This window comes from Ornithodoros turicata, chromosome 6, assembly GCF_037126465.1.
Source record: "Ornithodoros turicata isolate Travis chromosome 6, ASM3712646v1, whole genome shotgun sequence".
Classification (NCBI taxonomy): Eukaryota; Metazoa; Arthropoda; class Arachnida; order Ixodida; family Argasidae; genus Ornithodoros; species Ornithodoros turicata.
The window spans coordinates 30,765,269-30,783,918 of NC_088206.1; the positions used below are offsets into that span (position 1 = coordinate 30,765,269).

General features: G+C 46.4%; 1 protein-coding gene and 2 long non-coding RNA genes across 5 annotated transcripts in view; 1 reads left to right on the forward strand and 2 right to left on the reverse strand.

The window, feature by feature from the left end:
• The window catches only part of LOC135396507 (uncharacterized), a 28,745-nt gene extending 13,595 nt beyond the window's left edge, over window positions 1–15,150 (reverse strand). Inside the window, exons 1-2 of one of the 2 annotated variants that reach the window (XR_010423410.1) lie at window positions 15,100–15,150; window positions 11,827–11,935 (exon numbers count right to left, since the gene is read on the reverse strand). This is a non-coding gene — a long non-coding RNA (uncharacterized LOC135396507). Of the gene's footprint in view, window positions 1–11,826; window positions 11,936–12,315; window positions 12,659–15,099 lie in introns of those variants that run through there. The other variant, XR_010423411.1, reaches the window with a different exon arrangement.
• Window positions 9,160–10,947, reverse strand: LOC135396506 (uncharacterized). 2 transcript variants are annotated; one of them, XR_010423409.1, is made up of 6 exons: window positions 10,569–10,947; window positions 10,460–10,484; window positions 10,351–10,394; window positions 10,234–10,282; window positions 10,149–10,175; window positions 9,160–10,054 (listed from the first exon to the last, which is right to left on the reverse strand). It is a non-coding gene; the product is annotated as an uncharacterized LOC135396506 (long non-coding RNA). The 2 variants fall into 2 exon arrangements; XR_010423408.1 differs by having other exon boundaries at window positions 10,351–10,947.
• Window positions 14,123–18,650, forward strand: part of LOC135396505 (complement C3-like) — a 210,740-nt gene continuing 206,212 nt past the window's right edge. Inside the window, exon 1 of the mRNA XM_064627518.1 lies at window positions 14,123–14,205. Within this exon, the coding sequence (XP_064483588.1) occupies window positions 14,146–14,205 (60 nt within the window). The 5' untranslated portion in view covers window positions 14,123–14,145. The remainder of the gene's footprint in view (window positions 14,206–18,650) is intronic.

Consider the following 18,650-nt stretch of genomic DNA (forward strand, 5'->3'; position numbering starts at 1 on the left):
ATTTCAAGTATTAAACATTCTTGGCAAATAAATAAAAAATAAATTAATGACATTTTTCGATTATTTATTCCTGTTGAATGTGGATAAATTTTAACAATGTATTATTGTTTCTGACAATCAACTGACCGTTGTATAGGAGAAACAGTTTTAGTTCATTTACTTTTCGCCTATGTGCCGGTGAATCTAAATTTAGTTCTTGCAACAGACATGTAACCGAAGAAGTCCTTCGGAACCTAGACAAGATAAGCAGGGCAGCAGATCTTTGTACTTTCTCTATTTTTTTCGGATAGCGTGCATGTGTAGTGACCCAGATTGCAGATGCATACACTAAACGAGGTTGAACTAAGGTTTTACATGCTGTTAATTTAATATCTTTCGTTGTGCCATGGCGAAATTTCCTTCTTAACATCCACAGACTTCGAGTGGCTTTCGCGCACATATGGAGCCTTTAAATATGTCACCAGCAATGAGAAGGGTGCTCAGAAGAAACACAGACTATCGGCTGCTCCCAACCTGGGGCAACTTTCTTCAACATGTGTGGTTCGTAAATTACAAACGTCTGCAAGTAACCAGCGGTCTCCCTGCAAAAAAAAAGAAAAAGAAATAATGATAATAAAAATGAAAAAAAAAAAGCAGAGTACCCTGATTGCCAGCTCCATATGCTCGAGTCAAAAGTTACAGAAAAAGAGGTGCGGATGACACAGTGCATGCAGTTTTGAACTCCCTTCGAACAAACGTCTTTCGAACAAACGGCGTCGATCAATCGCCTTTCGATCAAATGGTTTTCGACCAAGCGGCGTTCGATCAAACGCCTTCGATCAAACGTCATTTGACCAAACGGCGTTCGCCCAAATGGGCGGACACTACGGCGTTCAAACACCCATTGACTCACGATAGATAAAAATAAACTTCCATAAAAAATCGTTCTGACTACATACAAGCAGGACCAAGCTGTTACATAAAATTCCAACTGACACATTAAGCGGCCTTGGTAGTCGCCATTCATTCCACCTTTCTCACCCTATGACCTTGTTCCGAATGCGGGAGAGGAAGACCCGGCCTTTGTGGTCTCCCGCCTTTTGGTGCATATGAGCATTCGGATGTTCTGGACGTTTGGTGCTTATGAGCAGCTTCTCCCATCCTGCTCATTTCCACCAAACGCTCAAGACCACCAACTTTTTTTCGGTGCATATGAGCGTTTGGAGATTTTGAGCATTTGGTGCTTATGAGCTACTACCCGATCAAAGCGCCTTTCATGGTCGTCCCTGACGGTATCTCTCGTGAACGCGACCAGATAGACACTGAAGCCACAGCTCGACCTCTCACTACATGCCCCACTTTATATGTGCACAGGCCAAGGGGATGGTGAATCAGCCAGCTTTGTGTTCATGTGAGCATGAGCAGCAACGGAACAAGGAGGGAAGAAAAAAGAAAGAGGCCGGCGCAGACTCGAAGTGAACCGACATTGTGTAGGTAGAAAGCAACGATGACCCAAGACCGATGATACTGAAGGGAGGTAAAGGGGTTATTATACTCCCCCACACAAAAAGAAAAAGAAAAGAAAAACGAAAGAAGGCTTCCACACTCCTAAGCGAGTAGTGGACCTCTCAGTTACATGCCGTCATGCAATACGAAAAAACAAACAGAAAAGGAACGGAAAGTGAGAGGCGGAAACAAGCAGGTTGAGCGGCTATGATGGCGGGAGCTCTGCGAAGAGCCTGTCAAGCACTACATATTTTCCAGTTGATCCGACTTGGTGAATGGACATGTCGTTGTACTTGGCTTCCCGTGCTAACGAGTTCAAGCCCAGCGCCGGCTGTGTGGAATGCTCTTCTTCTCACGTTGAGGTGCGCGCATGTGAACAGTTTCTTGCGATGTCGGTCTCGCGTGTAGGAAGAAATGGTCCCAGAAAGAATAGCTCCCGTAGGAATGGCCCCGGAAAAAATGATACCGGCCAGCGAGAGAGAAAAGAAAAACGGTCTAGTTGACTTTTCTCTCTCTGTCTTTGCTTCCGCTCAGAATACAACTTCACTGCATATATTTTCCTTTTCTTCTTTGTATTTTCGCGCTGATAAATTGCAATCTTAAAGGACAACGGAAACGAAATTTGTCCATTGCAAAAAGGGGACCGAACAAGGTGTAAATATCATGTAAAATTATGGTGCCACTAGTATTTTGCAAGTACGCTGTGCGGTGGCCATATTTCTGACGATTACGAGAGCGCTGGGCCGCCCACTCGACACGATCGCCCATGGAGCGCGCCAAGCATTGCGGGAAAATCTGAGGAGCGCGTGACGTCAAATATCTCTCGCGCTCCATGTGCGGCTGCACGGTACAAACACGGCGAATTCTGAATAACGCCTGAAGATGTTTGATTCGGAGATCTCGTGGAAGTCTGAAGACAATATATTCTATGAGCGATGGGTTCGTACAAGCTTCTTCGTCTTCGTTCTTTCCCCGTAGCAGGAATTAGACGTACGCCGAAACACCAAACGAAATGAAGCGAAATGAAAGTCAGGAACTCCAACAGGAGAGCCAACGTGCGTCACTTCCGTGGTCTGCTACGGCGGCGCGGCGACGCTCACCAGGGGCTCAGAGTGCTCCACGGCCGAATTTTATATCGCGATTGTGGCGGCGTTTCAACTAATATACGCAAATCTAAGTCGAATTCCGGATTGTTTTGGTACACATCGCAATATGAGGCAAATAGCTGTGCAGCCTATTTTCGTTTCCGTCGTCCTTTAAAAAGTATTGGGTAGGTGTGTCCGAATATTATCATTTGAACTGGAGACAAACATACGGTATTATCGTTATCTTATGCGTTATACGTAATTATAATATACGCTCAAACGCAGGGATGCTTTTGTTCTCTATCGCGGGTGCGCGTGATCAAGTAAAAATTAATGTCAGAACAAACGTTTAGCGTTTATCTTAGTAAACAAGATAAAAGTACCAAATAATCGTACTTATGATAAATAAATATAAATAATAGTAATACATAAATAAAATAAAATACGAAGTCCGGACAGTCGTCTGAACCCACCATCTTTGCCTGTATGTCTGTGCGTATGCTGCCGAATGTGTAACTCTCCTTGCTAAAGGGTCATTGTCAGTTAATAAGATTCTGAAAATCATCGATAAATATTTCGGCTTTTGATACGTCTTGTGCATTGGTTGTATATTTCATGCACTATAACCGTGGTTACATTTCATGCGACAGAATTGGCGCAGCCGAACATGTCAGCAGAGCAGCTAACCGAAACGCTGACTACTTCTCTTCGATGCTGTTCGCGAACCGTAAAGGTCGCGACAGGACATATGGGAACAAATCCTCGCGTGGAACAACTACGAGCGCAGAGGCGGAGAGCTGAACGAAAGGCTAGACGATCGGGGCTGTTTCAAGACATCATAGAAGCCCGGCATACTGCCAGGGTAGTACAGAAGGAACTAAAGAATGTTGACAAAGAGCACTGGCGTCAATTCTGCGCAACGCTGTCGCCTTTTACTCGCGCTGCCAGAGTGTGGAGCGTGGCCCGGAGTCTGAGAGAGACCCTCCCGCCCAAAAATCCTTTGGGAGTGCTAGCGCTGTCTCTCATGCGGTCCGAGAACTCTGTTGCGCTGGACTTCTGCAAGATTATATCCGCAAATTCGCAAGCTTCAAACACTGACGTATTCCGCGCTTCCACTTCCGAGATACAGGAGGCGATCTCACGAAGAGAACCAGTGGTGAACGAACAGATGGATATGGACTTCACATTGGGTGAATTCAGAGCCGCGGTGTGCCTGTCACGAGTACAATCGACGCCAGGTGGAGACGGAATCATCTATCGAGCCATCCGAAACCTTAGCGACGGCTGTGTTTCCTGTGTGATCCATGTCCTCAATACATCATGGAGAAGCGGTGAAGTGCCGCAGTCTTGGAAAGATGCCGTAGTAGTCCCGCTGTTAAAGCCTGGAAAGCACCCATCTGACCTGTCATCCTTTCGTCCAGTTAGCCTGACGAGTTGTCTTGGTAAAGTCTTGGAGCGAATGGTCTTGCATAGACTGGAGTGGTGGCTTGAGGGTCATCGTACCTTCCCCGAAGAGATGGCGGGCTTCCGTCGGAATCGTAGCTCCATAGACCCTGTTCTCGATCTCGTCACCACCGTCGAGCAAGCGAGGAGCCAGAAGAAAATAGTCATGGCAGTGTTCCTGTACGTCAAGAGAGCCTACGACACCGTCAGTCATGCCAACGTTCTGCATCTTTTGTTGCAAGCAGGCGTTCCCGACAGAATGTTCTTGTGGCTGGCTGATTTTTTGCGCCATAGAACACTCTCTGTTCGCACAAAAGAAGGAGTCACTTCGAAAGTTGTCTTGACTCAGGGCGTACCACAAGGCAGCGTTTTAAGTCCTATCCTTTTCAACCTTGTAATGGCAGGCCTAAAGTCCTGTATCGCCCCTAAAGTCAATATATCTGTCTATGCTGATGACGTCTGCATTTGGACTGTTGGGAAATCGAGGCCTGCAATCCTACGCCGTCTTAAGCATTCCTTGGATAACATCTTGCGGTACCTAACTTAGGCAGGCATGGATATGTCAACTGAGAAAACAGCAGTCATGGCTTTTACTCGGAAGCATATGCATCGGTATCAGCTCTTCCTTGGCGATACGCCTCTTAGGCTGGTAGCACACCATAGATTCCTGGGTGTCATCCTAGACTCCAACTTGTCCTGGAAGAAACACATCGATCACCTGGACACAAAGGCACACCGGTGGATTTCCGTCATTCGCCACTCTGCTGGGCCGAAGTGGGGAATGAATGAGAAGTCTCTTCTGACCATCCACAAAGCCCTAGTCCGAGGGACTCTGCTATATAGCCAACCAGTCTTGCACGGAATTTCACAGACGCAAGAACAACGACTGCGGTGTATTCTAGCACGGAGCTTAAGGGTATGTCTTGGCGTCCCGAGAGCCGCGAAAACGCGGATGGTGATAGCAGAAGCCCGCGAAATACCCATTGAAGTCTTACGGCAGAGGGAGACCATTCGCCATTACTTGCGCCTCAGAGCACACCACCGCCGCCATCCACTAATAGCAAAAGTTTGTCGCCGGAAGCAATGTAACGCATACAACTGTTTCATGGAAGTGAAACCTAAGGTTTCCCCGTTTTCTGCAAGATCAGTGGTGCCCACGACGCCTCCGTGGTCGCTTCCAGTACCATCGATCGCATTGTCAATTCCTGGTCTTAATGTCAAACGAAACCAAGTGCCTACATCAGTTCTGAAACAGGTTGCAGCGGATATGATGCACAATCGCTATCCTGACCACACTGCAGTTTTCACTGACGGATCCTCCAGTCATGAATGTTCATCGTCTGCATTTGTTATTCCAACTGACGGTGTGTCACATGGATACCGTCTCTCACACCGCACATCATCAACGTCGGCTGAGTTATATGCTATCCTGTTGTTTCTACGTAAGACGCCCTGTGACGATCCGCGGGCCTGGGTCATCTACTCAGATTCAAAGGCTGCTCTTCAATGTATAGCCAACATCGGAATACGTGGATCGCTCGCCCCAGTTGTCACTGATATCCTCCATCATGTTCAGCTTCTAAGCGATCACGGTCATCATATATCCCTGCAGTGGGTCCCGGGTCACTGTGGTTTGAGCGGAAACGAAGAAGCCGACAGAGCGGCAACGGCTGCCCAACAGTCTCGGGCTGTTGTACCAACGGTGTTATCAAGAGGAGACAGGAGATCACTTCTGAATGAGCTCATTCAGCCACTAGCTCGCCAGCGGTGGAGTCGGGACATCACTGACAGGTCTCTCATGTATTCTGTGGATCCCACTATGTCCTTCTCAGTTCCTGACCGTTTACCACGCTATTTTACGTCCCTCCTGCACAGGCTTCGTCTCAACGTTGCCTTCACTCCCCAATTCAAGTGCCGAATCGGATACTGTGACAGCTGCCTATGCTCCAAATGTGGCGTTGAAGCGAACATTGAGCACGTCCTAATAGAATGTAAGCTCTACGAAACGGAGAGGCGGCAACTCTGTGCTCAGCTGAGTGGTGCTAGCCGACAAACGTTCAACCTGGCTGCAATTCTTGGCCCATGTCAGAGCCATGCCCAACACCGTCGAGGACTTCTGATGTTCTTGGAGTTCCTCTTGGCTACCGGCTTACTCCAGGCGCTGTAGGGTCCACCCCTGCATCTCAAGGACCATTGGCGCTTCTTTCATGTGCTTCTTCCTTTTGTGCGACGTATAGCGTTGCGCAACCAGACGACGGGAGTTCGAGTTGGACTTGCACATAACTTCATTTTCATATTTCACATCTTATGCTTCTCGTGTAATGGGGTAGGGTACTGCTCTCAAGCGGTGAATCACCCCAGGCCATAGTCATGATTTTGTTGTTGTTGTTGTTGTGGTTAGTGCCGATCCCCACCTTCCAGTGAGGTCTTTTTTTTTTGTTCGTGCATTAATTTATACTTCAAGACGTGCACGCGCAACAGGGAACGGTTGCATCCCTGCGTCCGTGCATAACGTATAAGATAATGGTAATACCATATGTTCAACTCCAGCCCAAATGATCGTATTCGGACATTCCAACCTGATACTATTTCTGGGCGAAGATACAAAAGGGAAAGGAGACATGTATACGATGTGTATGTGTGTGCTTTTTTTTTCCTTATTCAGTACCGAGCGAGAATAAATACACAAGTCATACTCTCGTGTAAAATTTGTACACAAAAGGAGGTGTTCAGTCAAAAGTGGCGTTCAGTCAAACGTCTTGAACAAAACCACATTCAACTGAGCAGCATTCGGTCAAATTGGCGGACCACGCGCTAGCCACTAGGTGCCGATTTGGGGATTGTCGCAAAAATGTAGTTGCTGAAGGTGCACGTTCATGGGGTAGACAGTTGGTACCATCACTTGCGAAATTCACAAGTTAGTAATGTTTGTTTAATTGGTGAAGGTATTGCAAACGAACATTGCATAGCATAAGTACAGCCCCACTGATGCCAACACAGAATAAATTATTTCGCCATCGTGAACCGTTTTCTATTCTCCCAGCCGGGAGATTTTGGTGAAGCAGCAAAACGATACACAAGTCGAATAGAGTGCAAAGCAAGGAAGCGGCCGACAGACACATGAATAGACGCGTTTGTTCCCCAAAGCTGCGTTCTCCTCAAGAACCCCTCTTTTCTTAGGAGATAACCGCGCATCCCGAGCGAAGTCGGGGCGAACAAAAACAACAAGGTAAAAGCATGCTGTGGGGACTACATGCCCCCGCGCTGTATCGCGCGCTTCTTCAACAAGGGCACTAGTTACAGCACTCGGCGCCTCTAGCGCCACCTCGCGGCTGGGTAGACCTCGGCGCCATCTCGTGCCCAGAAACGACGAAACGGCGCGGGGTACATCTCCTCTTGAGGAAAATCCGTGCCTATATAATGCACGACGAATGGACTATAGAGACAAGCAAAAGAAGGAGAACAGCTGCGCACGTGCAGAAAAAGAGCGAGCTCCCGAACGGATAGTGTGTACACAATACCTCCAGCGAACTATTGTCGCCATGTTCTTCTTTCAGTATTTTTGTATTGCCTTATTTTGACGATGTTGTACTTTCCTAGTGGATGAATGTGAAAGGCAATGGAAAGCTCTTCGGGACAAGTTCGTGAGAGATCTAAAAGCCATCGACGCGGCGGGTAGGAGTGGCGTGGCAGCGTCAAATGTACGAGTGTCCGAGTTTTTTTTCCAAAAATGAGCTTCTACACGGACTGTGGAAGACCTCAAAGGTACGTATTCTTGTAAATGGATGGTACGCGTGCGTCAGAATATTAAATTCAATGGTAAAGTTTTATCGACATGTTCGTATTATGCGTGCATTTGCTGTGACTGGACCTATATGTCGTATGTATGACCTATACACTGTAGCACTGCAACACTGAGGGACACGGACACAGAGGTGAGGACACGGAAGGAAACCGGAAAACTGCAGACTCTCAACTGGAGGAGCTTATTTTTTAAAAAAAACTTCACCAGTTGAGAATCTGCAGTCATCATGTTTCCTTCTCTATCCTACCCTCTCTATACCTGTCCCTTAGTACTACAGTGCCACATAGTATAAATGCGTACCAGCTCCCCCTTTATGCCCCTTGCCTGTGACCCGTACGCTGTATATACCCTTTTACGAAGTAAAGTGTCTCATTTCTTCCAATTTCTGGTAGATCATCAATAGACAATATTGGGCCGGGCATACCATCCAGCCGAACAGCTGCATATGCTGCCTCACATGCCGTTGAAGAGACTATTATGTATGACCTACAGCATGCTATACATATAATTCTCGTTAACTCCCGTTATCTTTCTGGCACCCATAGGCAATATCAGCCATGACATGCCACCGAATCCAACGACTGTGTCAGCTGCGTCTCCTGGTGTTGAGGATGCCATTCTGTATGATTTGGTACGTGCTCCACAGACTACGACTACCTCTGAGTCAACCCAATCCTCAGTGTGCGTCGTTCGGGAGAGCAGTTCTCCTGCAGATGCGTCCGCAACACCTGCTGCACGATACACCAAGAAAAGAAAGAAAGACGGAAAGAGGACTGCAGCGAACTTGATGCAGAGCTTATGCATTGTCTCCGCAAAGAGGCGTCGGAGGACGAGCACTATGGACATGCAGTTGCTGCCATCATTGGGCGATTTTTAAGTAGGAAAAAGCTTTCGCAAAGTTAAAAATACAGCAGATTCTTTTTGACATTGAGTTTGACCGACACTGTGTAAATAAGCTTCACATTCCATTTAAAGATTTCAGTGGAAGAGCATGAAGAACTCAGTTCAGTAGCATGTAAATGTAGGTGGAATCACATCCTGCGCACGTGTTCATCCTGCAAGTCCAGGGCAATCTTGTTCCGACCGAAATAATCAGCTAGTTTTTCCGGCTTTCTCACAGCTTTGGCCGACGCGAAATTGCCACCTAGTTGGCCAGTGTTTTCAAGGTTACCTGCAACTCCACGCCATTCCCCAGGGAATACATTTCTGAGATTGTCTTCCCTGTCAAGAAATTCCGTGTGGCAATAGTCACTGGCTCCCATGAGGATGTTGTGCAAGCACACACAGGCTTGGACAACTGCATTTCTCAACCCCTCAAAAAAATTCGCCATCTTGCAGCCATTACTCCAAATGCATTTTCAACAACTCTTGGTGCCCTGGAAAGCCGGAAATTGAATACCTTCTTCCTGTGGTCAAGCCCTCGGCCTGGGAATTCCCTTATGAAAATGGGTGTTTAGTTTCTGTTTACTTTCTACAGACCAAGGTCAACATGGAAAACAAACATTCTTCAGAGTTTGTGTTGCTTTCATGTTTACATCATATGTTTACTTCTTGTTGACTTATGGCCCTCAACTTTCTGTAGACATTTGGCTACAGAATAGCTGTGGAATTTTTTGTTCTCTTTCTGTGTACTGTCAACATAATTCTAGTAACACCATCCCGCGTATGATGTGAAGACTTTTTGTAGACTTCCTGTGACTCCACTCTCTTAGAAATGAACTTCACCGCATAGCACACTCCTGGCCAATCATCATCTCGAATATCGTTATCTGCCTGAAAACGGGAGGTGTACGCCATTTTTGTGACAATTATGAACAGCGTAAGTATCACAAAAAAGCCGTGCGCCTACCGTTTTGAACAAATCAGGTCACATAGCGATATCATTCGAGTTGATGGTCGGCTATGCTATGCGGTGAAGTTCATTTTTAAGAGTGCATATGTTCACTTACTCGCAACACGCACAAAATACACGAAATGAAGTACTGCAAAATTATATATGTATCTACTTTATTCCGAAAATGCATACCTTGAAAGTGGTATCCAGTGTTGACACAATCATACAAAACATCCCGCGCACACAGTAGTTACGTATTTCACACGTACACATCCTTCGTGCCACATAGTGTCGCGTCGCACAATTGACAGTCAATGATCTACTGTTCTTCTGGCGACCCACGGTGAAACAGCTAGAATTTCGGCGCCAGCGACGTCTCTGAAGCGCTGGAGAGATATGTGTCTGAAATAGGGCGTGCAATCGCAAATTAGTAACGTTCAAACACAAGTGAGTAAAACTGAGTAATACGGTCATAGCAACAACAAAGTTGGTTCACCCAGCTTAGTGTTCAACAAAGTAGAGCCTGCAAGAAGGAAAATGAAATTAGCAGAATCAACACCAGCCACGAAGTGTACACTTACCTGACGGGACGCAACACTGCAGCCGCTGCTCCGAACAAACAACAAAAACCTACAGCACAACAGTCATGGTGTGAATACATACGAAGCTTAATCACACACTCCGATCACACAGCTTACCCATTACCGACGCAAAATCATATCCTCCTTCCTTCTTTCATGGCCTGCAACAACGAGAATGAAATTAGCAGAAGCAACACCGGCCACGAACTGATACTTGTACACTTACCTGGCGGGACGCAACACTGCAGCCGCTGCTCCAAACAAACAACAAAAGCCAACAGTCATGGTGTGAATACAAGTGAAGCTTAATCACACACTTCGATCACACAGCTTACCCCATACGACACAAAATCACGGCCTCCTTTGTTCACAAATGGACGAGCGAGCGCGGAGACCGTTCAAACGTCTTGCAACGGTTCCAACGACATTCCGATGATACTAATGGCGATGACTCCTTCGTGACGAGGCGAGGGGCGAGGGTGAAGCACGGCGGCGCAGAGTCAAAATGTGGAGCAAACTTGTCGCATGCGCATGATCCTCATGTGGTCGTATAAGTTGGAAATATATTGCATAATAAACTGAAATATAAATAATACGAGGAAGCGCCTTCCCAAAGCCAACGAAAATGTATTTAGAGCTTTAGTGTGCAGCTAAAATGTGGCAAAGTGTCATTTAAGCTACATTTGATCATAAGTTCAGATTCAAATACCGCTTTGTTTAGTAGAAAGACGGTAACACTGATCTGTCTACCTCCCGGGAGGATTTTTTTTTTTTTGAACTCACCCTGAAATTGCTAATATTACCCATACAGCCTGTCTCCCAATGAATAGATTCACAAATATGCCTCTATACATATATACCGCCACCCCCACCCCGTTAGGAAATGCTCGGTACCCCCAGAGGTCGACCTCTGGGACATTACTGGCCGATAATGCAGTAATTAATAATACAAAATACATCTATAAAATAAAACGGTCGAAATAAATACTCATTACACAGGTGCACAGAAAGTCCACAAAGCGTCAACAACGACACCTATGTACATTGTCCACACAAGGTACACATAAGGTATTTCAAAAGACTGTCAACATGATGTCAACAGCAATTCCTGTTGACTTGATCAACAAGAAGTCGAAGTCAACACACTGTCAAGACAGGAAACAAGAAGTCCACAAGAAGTCTGCAGAAAGACAAAATGCATTTTCATGGGCCGGATGACATATGACTTCAAGACGAAGCCTTCGTCGCCAACTAAGTGAAAGTCTGCTCCACTTGGCAAGTTAAAACTATTCGTCGTGAAACCGTCTGCGATGGCTGACTCTCCAAATACGTCTGCATCGGAGTACTGCCCAGGAGTGCCGGCACACACAATTATGAATCGGTACATGGCATCTGATTGCGCCGAAAGCACAATTCAGTGGTATTTTTTATAATTGAAGTAGTCGGAACCTCCCTTTGAAGGGCACTGGATGTGAACACGTTTCCTATCTATCGCACCTATGCAGTCTGGAAAATTCAATTTTTCCGTGAACTCCTGACTGATGAGGTTCCAGTCCAGTTACGATGGGTGCTTCAAGTATGTCGGAGACTTACTGCTTTCCAAATGGCATGACATGCTTCATGTAATGTATTTGACACTGTGGCTCTGCCCATTCGGTAGCACATGGCTAGTGTTTGTTGTGTGTCACCGGTAGCAAGGTACCTGCATTAAACATACTTCAGATTGTTGGATTCAGTCGTGAGAAAAAATCACTCTGCAGTCACATAAATGCGAGCGCATGACATATTGCTGCTTAAAACAGTAATCAGCTCTCACTTACGCGTACTAAGCAGTTTTTTAAATTCCTTCGCAGCAGCCCATGCACGATACATTCATGGCAAAAGTCTGAACGCATGTGTGATAAGGCAGATTCAAACGTCATTTCAAAGTCACGGCGAAACGTTCGTCCGCATAGATTGGCTGGGCATGGTTCGGCGGGTGGGTTACGTGCGGTCGAACAAGGTGCATGAGCTCATAAAACTTCCCTTTAGTCATCCTGCGAAGAAACCAGTACTTATTTTGCGTTGGTTTGTAACACGTACCTGAAGTAACGAAAGTGATACTCCGGGTCCCCTATTCGCATTTCCTGGACGAGCTGATGAAACGCGCCGTACACTGAACACCGGGAGTTGGATAGTCCGCATGTACGATCTCGTTGGTTTTCTCCTGCGCTTCCATCGCTTATAGGTCAAAATTATAGCGACTTTCTTCTTCAATTCAATGTCCATGTTTGAGGGCACGAACCGTTTACTGTAGTACTAACGATGGGAACACGGATTGTCTTTAGTCCGATTCCAGCACGCGGGTTCAGTTGCCAGATGTGACTGCTTTCCCACTACGAAATGCGAAAATCCCCGGTAGTGTTTTCGTTGCGCTGCTCCAAATCGTTTCAGACTATGAACACGGTAGGATGAGGAAGTGTGGCGTAGCGAACGTTGGCTGTCGGCGCGGAACGCAGGCGACGGCGGGCGAAGACTACGTCGGACTCTAAACCAGCCTTTATCTAACTTACGCCAAAGTTCCCGGGCGTGTTATCGGTGTTGTTATTAGGCTGCGGCGCGAGAAGGGAATTGTTCGCCTCAGATATGTCCTCCTCTTCCTGCCCAAATCTGTTCCTCCTCACGTAACTCACGCACCACCCTGTAAACTTAGCTTCCTTACGTACTCCTCTGCTATCAGGTCAAGCCGGGTTTCAGAGGGGGTGACCCGGAATGCTGCTCTTGGACTTCTACTTGAATGTCCGGTTGACACAAAATCATCCATTTCAGTTAATGTGTTTCTGTTCTGCAAAAATAGCTCCCACTATACTGTACTATACTGTATGTAACAGCATGTATAGTGTACGTACACTACTATTAAAAATACTTCAGACACTTTGGACAAATTGAATAAGCATCTTGAAAAATGGTATGTGAATAAACTGGAGCACAGACACGCACAACATAGAATCCCAGTCAGATTATGATTCACTGACCTGCTACAACGGAGTGAAGTAGTTGAGGGTTTTGACTGCGAAATTATGCTGGCCGGCAATTTGCGTGTCTCAAAACAAGGATTGTCGCACTTGTTTTAGCTATTACCAATGCGTAATAGATTGTGTGCTTAATGGGCTGGGGTATTTCCTAGATGGGGCTGTCTATTTCTGCCATAGAAACTTTACCTTGTCTTGAGAAAATTTCGAGTTCAATTGAGAAAATTAAACTTCCCGCTAGTTAAAGTACCCGCATGTCGTGGCAAAAGCTCTTCGAAGATGAATACTGCTGACCCCATCTCTTTTCGGACGAGTAGATTTTTTTTAGATGTTGGAATTCAAAATACGTTAGCTGACACACCCTTCATATATCTATACGTACGCTAAGAGACGAGAGGTTCTGATTAGCACGAATTCACATAGGAACAAAACGAAGCAGACACGAACAACAGAGGTAATCGGATACTAATGAAGCGTTAAACGAATTAGCGTCGATGGAAATTTACTGTGATATGAACGTTGCTGCGGAAGCTCCGTTTTGTTGAGGACAGAAGTTACTCACACATCTATGCGGCTAAAAAAAGAATATCTTTCCTCATGCATGCGCGCACTATGTATATACTCGGGATGATGAAAGACTTCCTGTTGTCAGCTAAGAAAGCCCTGCACCGCAAAAACGTGCACATTACGTCACGGGATGTTATTCCTTGAAATTTGCTAGCTGCCTAGCTCAACTATATACTATGTGCAGGCAGCGGTTCGTTGTGGTTTTCATTGCCTTCGGCAACGGCGTTCACAGACAGCAATACTTTGAGGCCCTTATATTTATCAAGAACGCTTCAAGCTCCGCCTACGCCACGACAAGCACAGGTACACCTCGTGCTCTTCGTAAAGTGTCCTCATGGGTGACGTCCGAAGCATCTACAAGAGACAAGGTTACAGATACAGATTTATGATGCAAGTAGGAGGAATCGAAAAATTACAGTGATTGACCGCTAAGTCATTGTTCATGCCAATGTCTTCAAAAAAGTGTTGCGACACACAGTAGTTTGCGACATCCTTTTTCTCCAACTCTCCGAGTACCTGTCACACGTTCTGTTTTGAGGTCTTGGTCGTGAGTGCTAGCGGCGTTGGCGGAGTGTACTGACTGCGTAGCAACAAGGAGTTTAAAAACAGAGCAGCTGGTTAGAAGGGTAGGTGGAACACTGGTTTTGGGCCCATCAGTTGCCTTTCGAAAGGACGTGAGCAGTACCAAACGAAAGGGAACGGGAAAGGGAAAAAAATGAACGAAATATCGCCGAAACATGGTATATGGTACCGTAATATCATATAACCATCTGAAGAAAGTAGGCCGAAATATGACACACGAAACATGTGGTTGCAAGCGTTTCATATCATTAGAAATATGGCAGCAGTCGAAAAAGACAGACAGCGGCGGAATATACAGGGTGTTTCAGTTAAGTCCCCGAGCGAAATAAATCACGAACGTGTGCACCAATCGCAGATTTTTTTTTTCTTTACAAGTACCTATCGGATACCACCTACAAGCTACAAGAGTGGATATGAGTGAAGCGGAGGCTCCGTCTTCTTCAGGACTAAAGATATTTTGTCTTGCAAAAGGCCGAGCCTCCGCCGAAATATACACACATAACCTGCATTAAATGTAAATAAATCATTAAGTTTTACCCCCTTAAGTTGCCATTTACTTGCATATTCATATAGAGGGTGGGTGCTCTAAAAGTGTGCTTTCGCGCGTGACGCGATACCTATTTGACGAGCAGGCTTCCGCTTCCTGAGAGTAAAGTTATTTATGCCAGAGTACGAAAAACGAAACGTACGAAAAAATTGTGCTTACCAGGCAGCGCGTCAAAATAAATACGACTACGGCAACTCTCGTCTTCATGCATCTCCTGTGCTCTATACCGATGTAAACAATGCCGGCTACCCATGGTTGGGTACAGCATCCGCCTATAGGGGCGCTGGCCGCGACATGAGTTTGCTTCGGTTTCTACGTCTCTAGCGGCCCTTGGCGGAAGCTGCACAGAACCATGACCACGCACACGCAGACCACCGACGCTATATATATATATATATACAATTTGATTGTGCACTCCCAGCCGAGGACAGCTGTTTCGCTCTACTTGGAGCTCGTCAGCCCGGCGCAGGGAAGTGACACGATCTTGGGTCGGCGCTAACAGTGCGTCTGGGGGAGACGTCAATGTTCCACGGTGACGGCGCCACCTGTGCAAGCCGCAGTGCAAGCCAGCAAGTATATATACAAAGGAAAGATAGCCAAGGCTCTGTGGCTGCACGTTGAGCATATGTTTACAATTTGATCGTGCACTCCCAGCCGAGGACACCTGTTTCACTTTACTTGGAGCTCGTCAGCCTGGCGCAGGGAAGTGTCGGAGCTAACAGCGCGTCTGGGCGAGACGTCAATGTTCCACGGTGACGGCGCCACCTGTAGAGGCCGCAGTGCAAGCCAGCAAGTACATATACAAAGGAAAGATAGGCATAGCTCTGTGGCTGCACGTTGAGCATATGTTTACAATTTGATCGTGCACTCCCAGCCGAGGACACCTGTTTCACTTTACTTGGAGCTCGTCAGCCTGGCGCAGGGAAGTGTCGGAGCTAACAGCGCGTCTGGGCGAGACGTCAATGTTCCACGGTGACGGCGCCACCTGTAGAGGCCGCAGTGCAAGCCAGCAAGTACATATACAAAGGAAAGATAGGCATAGCTCTGTGGCTGCACGTTGAGCATATGTTTACAATTTGATCGTGCACTCCCAGCCGAGGACACCTGTTTCACTTTACTTGGAGCTCGTCAGCCTGGCGCAGGGAAGTGTCGGAGCTAACAGCGCGTCTGGGCGAGACGTCAATGTTCCACGGTGACGGCGCCACCTGTAGAGGCCGCAGTGCAAGCCAGCAAGTACATATACAAAGGAAAGATAGGCATAGCTCTGTGGCTGCACGTTGAGCATATGTTTACAATTTGATCGTGCACTCCCAGCCGAGGACACCTGTTTCACTTTACTTGGAGCTCGTCAGCCTGGCGCAGGGAAGTGTCGGAGCTAACAGCGCGTCTGGGCGAGACGTCAATGTTCCACGGTGACGGCGCCACCTGTAGAGGCCGCAGTGCAAGCCAGCAAGTACATATACAAAGGAAAGATAGGCATAGCTCTGTGGCTGCACGTTGAGCATATGTTTACAATTTGATCGTGCACTCCCAGCCGAGGACACCTGTTTCACTTTACTTGGAGCTCGTCAGCCTGGCGCAGGGAAGTGTCGGAGCTAACAGCGCGTCTGGGCGAGACGTCAATGTTCCACGGTGACGGCGCCACCTGTAGAGGCCGCAGTGCAAGCCAGCAAGTACATATACAAAGGAAAGATAGGCATAGCTCTGTGGCTGCACGTTGAGCATATGTTTACAATTTGATCGTGCACTCCCAGCCGAGGACACCTGTTTCACTTTACTTGGAGCTCGTCAGCCTGGCGCAGGGAAGTGTCGGAGCTAACAGCGCGTCTGGGCGAGACGTCAATGTTCCACGGTGACGGCGCCACCTGTAGAGGCCGCAGTGCAAGCCAGCAAGTACATATACAAAGGAAAGATAGGCATAGCTCTGTGGCTGCACGTTGAGCATATGTTTACAATTTGATCGTGCACTCCCAGCCGAGGACAGCTGTTTTCCAGAGCTTTGGCTATTTTTTCTTTGTATATGTACTTGCTGGCTTGCACTGCGGCCTCCACAGGTGGCGCCGTCACCGTGGAACATTGACGTTTCGGCAAGACGCACTGTTAGCGCTGACCCAAGATCGTGTCACTTCCCTGCGCCGGGCTCACGTGCTCCAAGTACACTGTTAAAAATAAATCCGTAGAAAAACGGGAATTTTACTCGATATGATATTGCTATACATTTGTCCGTTCCGTGATCAACGGAGCACAGTTTCTTTACAAACAAATGCTCCGTTGCAAAACTTTACGAAAGCGCCGTAGAAAAACGGACATTTTTACCGATGCCGTACTTGCAGAGATTTGTCCGTTCTACGGTGTACGGCGCTCTGTCTCTTCTCATTTTCCGTTATAAAATGTTAAGGTGTGCCGTTTTTCTACTAGTGATTGTTGCTTTATAATGAAGTGTACCAGCTTTTTTCTACAGCTCCTAGCGTTTGCACTAGCTCCTGTACGACGCACATTCCAGTGGTACTTATGACGAGGTACGTTTATTCAACCCATACGCAATTGTACTAACGGAGACCGCATAGAAATGCTCCACAGGAACAAAGATGTGTAGACAACTAGAAGAAGGGTATCGCAGCCTCTGACCGATATACGGTACGATGTACTTGTGCTCTGGAGTGGTGATACGTCTCTTCTAAGCTGGAAAACCTACTTGAATACATCCACAATGTAACATTCGCTGCTCAGATTACTTGTCACCGACACAACAGGTGCAGGAAGTGTGCTTTATAAAAATATTTATTTAACCAGTTGGTATTGTTGGAAGGCTCACTTCGTTTGACGCAACAGCTCAATCACCTTAAGTGCCTTTCTTGAATGGTCTTCCTGGATTGTTTTGTGCCCCGCTCCTCTGGCTGGTTCATGATATGTATAAAGAAAGAAACACGAAACATTTTAGTAAGGTACAAATGCCGTATGTGAGACTGATAAACGTTCGTCCGTTAGTGAATTGGAGTTTCAGTGGCCGACTAGCCAATGATATGTACATTGGCTTCACACTCACAGTATAATATGTATACCAGTCTACATGAGGGATGTGAATTTGACCAAACAAATTGGAGGTTATTTGAAAGGATGCAGCAAATCAAATCAAAATCAAGTATGGGAAAAATTCCAATGAATTTAGATATAAACTTCATTTTAGAAGCAAATTTAGCTTCAGAATGAATAGTGCATCTAACAAAGGATTCAAAATTTGACTGCATTCTACTTCTGTGGAAGTATAAGGATTTAGATTGGCTGGCTGGCCTTGTTCTTCCAGGAATTTGTTTTTATGTTGCCAGCGTTCTGGATTTGGCAATCGATATAATAAATGAATGGAATGATATGATGAATAAATAAAATGGGTTTCGATTTCATTCAGATTTAAATCGTGGCAGGATTTAAGCTTTCACTACACTCGCAGTGCAGAATTATGTTGACAGGTATCAGCTACCATGACCTGCACATGTTGCTTTTCGTTATCGTTAATGAAATAGTGTATCATGCGTATAAGTAGTGTCATACACACGCCGGCTTTGTAGGACGTTGTCATAAACCATGCCGCTTAGTTGGTGAACAATAAGTGGCCAAGTATTACATACATTTCTCCTTGAACGTACCTTTCAATAATGAATTCCAGTGAAGCTCGCATGCATCATGGGTGTTTCATGTTCAGGGTATAGTAT